Here is a 6584-nt window from a genome sequence, read left to right on the forward strand (position 1 = left end):
CCTCGCCCAAGGATATGTTTTTATTAATTTCAGAGAGTAAATAAGATAGAGAGACATTGATCAGTTGCCTCCCATATGCACCCCAGCCAAGATCAAACCTGCAACCTTTCAGTGTATGGGACAATCCTCCAATCTACTGAGCCACCCGGCCAGGGCTGGAGGTGATTATTAATGAGTAGACAAGCACATTGTAAATGCCTGGGCATATGTTAGAAGGAAGGGTATAGTAAGAGTGGTTATCTTTTAACTCATCTTTATAGGCTGGACCCTGTCTTATACCGCAAGTGCCAGGGAGATGCATCTCGTCTCTGCCACACCCACGGCTGGAACGAAACCAGTGAATTTATGCCTCCCGGAGCTGTGTTCTCTTGTCTGTACAGACATGCCTACCGCACGGAGGAGCAGGGCAGGAGGGTATGCGTCACAGTTGACTTCATTTCTCCTTATTGTCATTTGTTTTTTCATCAGTTTGCTATACATTGTTCTGGTTTCTGGCATCCTAGGAAAACTTCATTATTATTGTATTATTGTATCTGGGGGGAGGGTCGCTGCACTACAAAAGCTTATTCACTCAGTGAGTGCACACAGAGTGTCCTACCAGCTTCTTTCGGCCTGAGGTTATGTTTTAACAAAGAGAGTCAGGATATTTCCAGTTTTTTCTTTACTGAAATCTAAATCACAAATACACACTTAAGTTCTGCTGCCTCCAACATTATTTAGCTTTAAAGATCCATTAGAAGCTCTTAGCCAAGACACAAATTGTTTTTCGTCTCCTGCTCTTGGCATCGGGACACATCTCGCCTGTATTCCTAGGCCTCTCTCATAGCACACTAGTTGTGTGGAGCAGAAACTGCCATACACCAGGCTCTTGGTACTTATCTGCCCTGGATGCCATCTCTTGTTGGGATATTTACGTGGGTTATCTCTCAGGCAACGTTTACTGCCTTGTGGTGCCACTTGACGTGCTGCTTGCTCTCCCAGATGACCTTTTAAAGCCTTCTGAGGTATTGATTGCATTCCAGCCCTGCATTTGTTACAGAAAATAGAGATGCTATCATTTCACATGCATGCAAATACCCCTTCTGGGCTTAATGCAGAAGTCTGACTAAACACAGTATTCAGAAGGAGACCTTGGTAGAGGGAAAGCTTGTCTAAACCCAGCTTTTATACTGTGTGTAAGAAAATACGGGAATTTGCCGAAACCGGCTTGGCTCAGTGGATAGACTGCGGGCCGTAGTTTGAAGACGCCTGGGATAGAGTGTCGGTCTGCGGACTGAAAGGTCCCAGGTTCGATTCTGGTCAAGGGCATGTACATTGGTTGCAGGCACATCCCCGTTAGGGGGTGTGCAGAAGACAGCTGGTCGATGTATCTCTCTCATCGATGTTTCTAACTCTCTATCCCTCTCCCTTCCTCTCTATGAAAAACCAATAAAATATATTAAGAAAAGAAAAGAAAAGAAAATATGGGAATTTGTTGTTACCTTTTTCTTCATATGATGAGCTTGTCATTAATCCCAGGAGCTGGCATCTTGGTAATTACTATAGACGGAAGTCCCTGTCTTAACAAACAAAGGGTTGGTAGCTGTCTTTTTAAAATATGTAATTCTTTTAAAAATTGAGGTGAAATTCATCTAATATAAAATGAACCATTTTAAAGAGAAAAACTTTGTAGAATTTAGTATATTGACAAAGTTATGCAACCACAATATCTAATTCCAAAACATTTCCAAAAAGATACCCCATGCCCATTAAGCAGTTACTCTCCATCTCTCTCCCCGCCACCCAGGTGTCTGGCCCGTTTAGGAAGAGAAAATATCTCTACCTGTCAGTGACCGCTTTCTCACAACCTTTCCAGAAACAATAGTTTTCTTCTGTTTCACCCTCTTCTACTTCTAACACATCTAGGAAAGTCTGATTCTAACCTGTAGTGACTGTTGCTTCTCCTGTTGTCTGCTTGTCTGAGTTTAGGTAAATTTGAACTCAGTTCTCCTAACCAGTGTGTTTTCTCTCCTGAATTGGACCCAACATTCTGCTCTACATTCTTGGTGTAATAGCAAATTAATCTTGCTGAACAGAAACTTCCTAATGTAACCTAAACAATTCAGTTCACTTTTTATTAGGATATTCTGAAAAAAGGGTGTTGTTTCATATAATATATTAGAATAGGCCCAACGTATAATCTCGTTTCAAAAAGGGTGGGTTTTTAGAAGCCTCCTAGAACATTTAATTATTATTCTGGAAAAGATTCAAGATATAAAGTTATTTGTCAGTTTTCTGGCATTATCAGGTGTCTTTTGGTTTTGGTACCTTCAGGATGCTTTGCTTGTTCTTATGTAGCTCTCACGGGAGTGCCGAGCTGAAGTCCAGCGGATCCTTCACCAGCGTGCCATGGATGTTAAGCTGGATCCCGCGCTCCAGGATAAGTGCCTGATTGACCTGGGCAAATGGTGCAGTGAGAAAACAGAGACCGGACAGGTAGGTGGCATCATCATCATCATACTATTCATGATCACCATGTTATATAGAGTACAAACTCCCATAAAATCCATTTCTCTTTACTTCATGGACAGAATTTGTTATTTTATTTGATGATCTCTTTATCAGAAATCCTTGGGAAATTTTTCTGTTTTCTGTTTAGTTTCTGTAATCAAGAATAATTATACTTTTACTAAGCATTTGGTATGTTTTTATATTACTTGGTAATTGATTGCTTCCCCTCTTTGTGTTGCCTCTTAAAAAACCTAGAGTCAGCCGAAACCGGGTTGGCTCAGTGGTAGAGCGTCGCTGCACTACTACTAAGTCACTCCGGAGGGGGCAGGACGCCGCTCCCAGAGTGGAAAGTGGTTTTCGGGGACTCGACACAGCTCTCTCCCCGATGTCCATGGTTTGAGGACTGAAAGATTCTGGGTTCGATTCCCGTCAAGGGCATGTACGTTGGCTGCGGGCACATTCCCAGTGGGGGATGTGCAGGAGGCGGCTGGTCGATGTTTCTCTCTCACCGACGTTTCTGGCTCTCTATCTCTCTCCCTTCCTCTCTGTAAAAAAAAAAAAAAAAAATCAATAAAATATATTTAAAACAAAAAAATAAAAAACCTAGAGTCAAAGAAAGGTATGGCCTGCCTCTAGGAAGTATATAAGATTTTGTGGTAGGCGTTTTGTGTTAACTTCCTACTTGCTCCATCCTACTTTCTTTAACATAATTTTCTCCTTTTTGACTCATTTTTTAATTCATTTTATTTTGTGGGGGGGTTTTCCCCCCCTCATTTTTATAAGCCACTTTAAGCCTTTTTGAGGGGGGAATATGTATAAATATTTGTATGCATGAATAGTGTGCATGCCCTACAACAGTGCTACAGGATATGTAGGAATGGACTTTTCCCATCTAGTAATTGATGAAATTGAGGCTCACAGAAGTGAAGTATATTGACTCCTTTACCTAAAACTCAGGTCTATTCCTAGCCAGGCATTTGTTTCATTATAGTATTATAACCACCTTCCATTCAGGAGTATAGAGAAGGAGCAGCCCCCAAGAATTACATGCATTCTGTAAATGGTTCCTTAGGGTTTTGTGCCTAGTTAAAAAACAAAACAAAAAAAAAGGAAAGAGGTACATTATTACATTCTATCAAATTAAGAGGGAAAGTGGCTAAATGCAGGGAAACTAAGCAGTGAGGAATAGCTGCTTGTTTAAGGCCCCATTGATACTTGAACAAGGCGTGAACCCAAGTTTCCAGGTTCTCTTTGTCCCTCTCCAAAACACTCCCTGGGATTCACTGGAACAGGAATTAGACGTTTTTAAGAAGTAGTGGCTGCTTACACAGATCTGTTGAGCCTGGGAATATCATTTTTAGCAGTTGGCTTTCTGAGCCTACTATAGCTCTGTCTAGTTAATTGTTGGAAAATGCCTTTTGTTTTGTTTTCTGCTACCTCTGTCTAATGAAACAAGGGATATGGTCATTCTTAATCCCAGGAATCAGTTTCCTTTCATACTGCCTGTAAAGTAATCTTGAGAAAGCTGCATTGTGAAGCTGAACTTAGGACAGGGTTCTGTGAATGGGATTTTCCCCCTTAGCTATTTATTTTACTCCCAAAAGTATTACGCATTTTCCTTTAGGGTTATATAATTCCTACAGCCCTTCTCCTTCCTTCTCAGTCTAATTTCAAATTAGAGATTCTTGCAGAATACTAAGTTAAATGTGGTCCTTTAACTGAGAAATAGCTGTTGGTGGGATTTGAAAAAATGAGCTGGTGTTATACTTAACAACCTCTAAATTTCTAAGAGAAATGGTAACAGACTGATGCTATAAGGTAGCTCCACCTCAGTTTCCAAAGCCCAGACAAGACAGCTTTCAGAGACCCCAGCCCTGGTGTGCTCACCTGTTTGGCAGTTTCCCTGGGAGGGTCCCTCATGAGGGCTAGAGTTAGAATCACAGGCTTGCAGGAACTTTCAGCTCTTTGTTGTGTTTAAGATGCTGGGTCCCGGCGTACTTTGCCCATAAAGAGTCTTAGAATATTTCATGTCTTTCACTGTGAATTTATTGTCCAGTGATCATTATCAAAACACAGAAATAAATGGAATGGCAGGGTGTTGATGGAATGGAATAAAGGCCTGATAAGATTTTTAGACTCTGAGGACACCTGCACATTGATTCTTGCTACATGTCTCGATTTGGCCTTCTGGAGGATTCACATGGCTCACCCCTCTTAACCACCCTGTTACATCAAGTAGTTATCTTTCCAACCATCCCAATTTGGGAAATAAATATAACTGTAGTGTTGTGTTCAGTGAAGTAGTTTTAAAATGGAAAAGAAAAGAAGGACCACTGAAAAGGAAGTAATACTGATATCTCAGCTTCCCTTGGTCATTTATGTAGTGGACAAACCCCAAGGGATTGCCTTTTTGTTTGCAGGAGCTTGAATGCCTCCAGGATCATCTTGATGACTTGGCGGTAGAGTGTAGAGACCTAGTCGGCAACCTCACCGAGTTGGAATCGGAGGTAAGCAGTTTGCAGCTCTTCGAAGTGCCCTGTCAGCAGCCTTTCCTTTGTTCTTACTCCTACTGTCTCTAGGTTCTTGAGAATATAATTCTCTGGAAAACAAAAGAAACCTGGTCACTTTGTGATTGCTTTTTAAAGAAGAATATTGTGATGCTTCCTGAACTTCACCCTTTCCTCATTTCTCCAGAAAAACTGTCTCATCTGTTTAGCTCTTTGGTTTACTTCATAAATTCAATTTATCACAGTGATTAGACCAGTCTTCCCCCCCCCCCCCTTTTAAGAAAAGATAGCAGTTTACTTTAAATTTATTAATCACATTCAAGAAGAGTCTAAGCATTCCTATTATCTTCAGCTCTTTCAATTAGGTAATTTGCTAATGTGTGTGTATTTAATAAAATAAAAGCCTGGGATTTATAGTTAAATATGTAGGATTGAATACATATGTTTATCTCTATTCCGTCCTGAAATCCACTAAAATATACAAAATAAAATTTAAAACCTCATAAGCTTAGGTATATTATTTAAATTCAGAGCTTATTATTGGGGAGGGAGGCATCTAAAAATGTTTAAATTGTTTTGTGGGGCAGAGACCTGTTTCAGGGAAACAGAAAGCTGCTTTTATTTTTTTCTTCAGAGAAGAAGGGAGAGAGAGATATCAGTGATGAAAGAGAATCATTGATTGGCTGCCTCCTGCAGGCCCCACACTGAAGATAAAACCCACAACCCAGGCATGTGCCCCAACAGGGAATCAAACCAGTGACCCCTTGGTTCCTGGGTCGATGCTCAGCCGCTGAGCCACACCCGGCTGAGCAAAAACTGCTTTTTAAAAAAAGCAAAAATAGAAGCCTTTTAAAATTAAATTGTCAGTACATAAAATTAGACATTTCTTAACTAGTCTTTTTTCTTTCTATTTTTCAAAGGTTTATTGCTTTCTTTCATGTACTGACAACTCCTCTCCCATTCACGTTTTTCTTGCGGGCTTATGAGGACATTCTGGGTGTGTAACTCTTTAAAGGAAGCTGTTATTTCAGCAGCTAGTACTATACAGTGCTTACTCTCTGCTTAAAGGCATTGAGTGTGTGTTCCAAGAGGCAGTGGTTTTATCATTTGGTTTGAGGACAGTGGTCTGGTTTAGGAGCTCATAAACTAAAGATAGATGTCAGTTGCCCTTGTTTTGATCTGCTTAGCTTTTTGGAAAAACTTGAAAGGCTTTATATACTCTAGTATTATTATTATTAAGTGCTTTTTTTCCTCCTCTTTCTTAATTCTGCATCTGCTTCTAGAAAACTTGCCTTTCAACATATAATGGAGGTGCAGTTAGTTCTATCTATGCTGGGGGTCTCCAATCTAAAGACTGAAATAGTCTCCAAATGTACATAACAGATTATTTGCCCATCAGGTGCTACTAAATTCAGAGAAAGAAACTGCTCCTTTTCCCACCCTTGGTTCTTCCAAAGGCCAGAATTAATATATTTAATCTTCTACAGGATATTCAAATAGAAGCCTTGCTGATGAGAGCCTGCGAGCCCATAATTCAGAACTTTTGCCACGTAAGTGATGTCTGGAGAATAAAGGGTTAGAGACAGA

The 6584-nt window shown here is 40.4% G+C and overlaps 1 protein-coding gene across 1 annotated transcript in view; it reads left to right on the forward strand.

Annotated features, from left to right (window-relative positions):
- The window catches only part of GLG1 (golgi glycoprotein 1), a 109044-nt gene that overhangs the window by 82441 nt on the left and 20019 nt on the right, over positions 1–6584 (forward strand). Inside the window, exons 11-14 of the mRNA XM_036441014.2 lie at positions 261–414; positions 2338–2475; positions 4911–4997; positions 6485–6547. Of these exons, the coding sequence (XP_036296907.1) occupies positions 261–414; positions 2338–2475; positions 4911–4997; positions 6485–6547 (442 nt within the window). The remainder of the gene's footprint in view (positions 1–260; positions 415–2337; positions 2476–4910; positions 4998–6484; positions 6548–6584) is intronic.

Source organism: Pipistrellus kuhlii, unplaced genomic scaffold (genome assembly GCF_014108245.1).
Source record: "Pipistrellus kuhlii isolate mPipKuh1 unplaced genomic scaffold, mPipKuh1.p scaffold_m20_p_17, whole genome shotgun sequence".
Lineage (NCBI taxonomy): Eukaryota > Metazoa > Chordata > Mammalia > Chiroptera > Vespertilionidae > Pipistrellus > Pipistrellus kuhlii.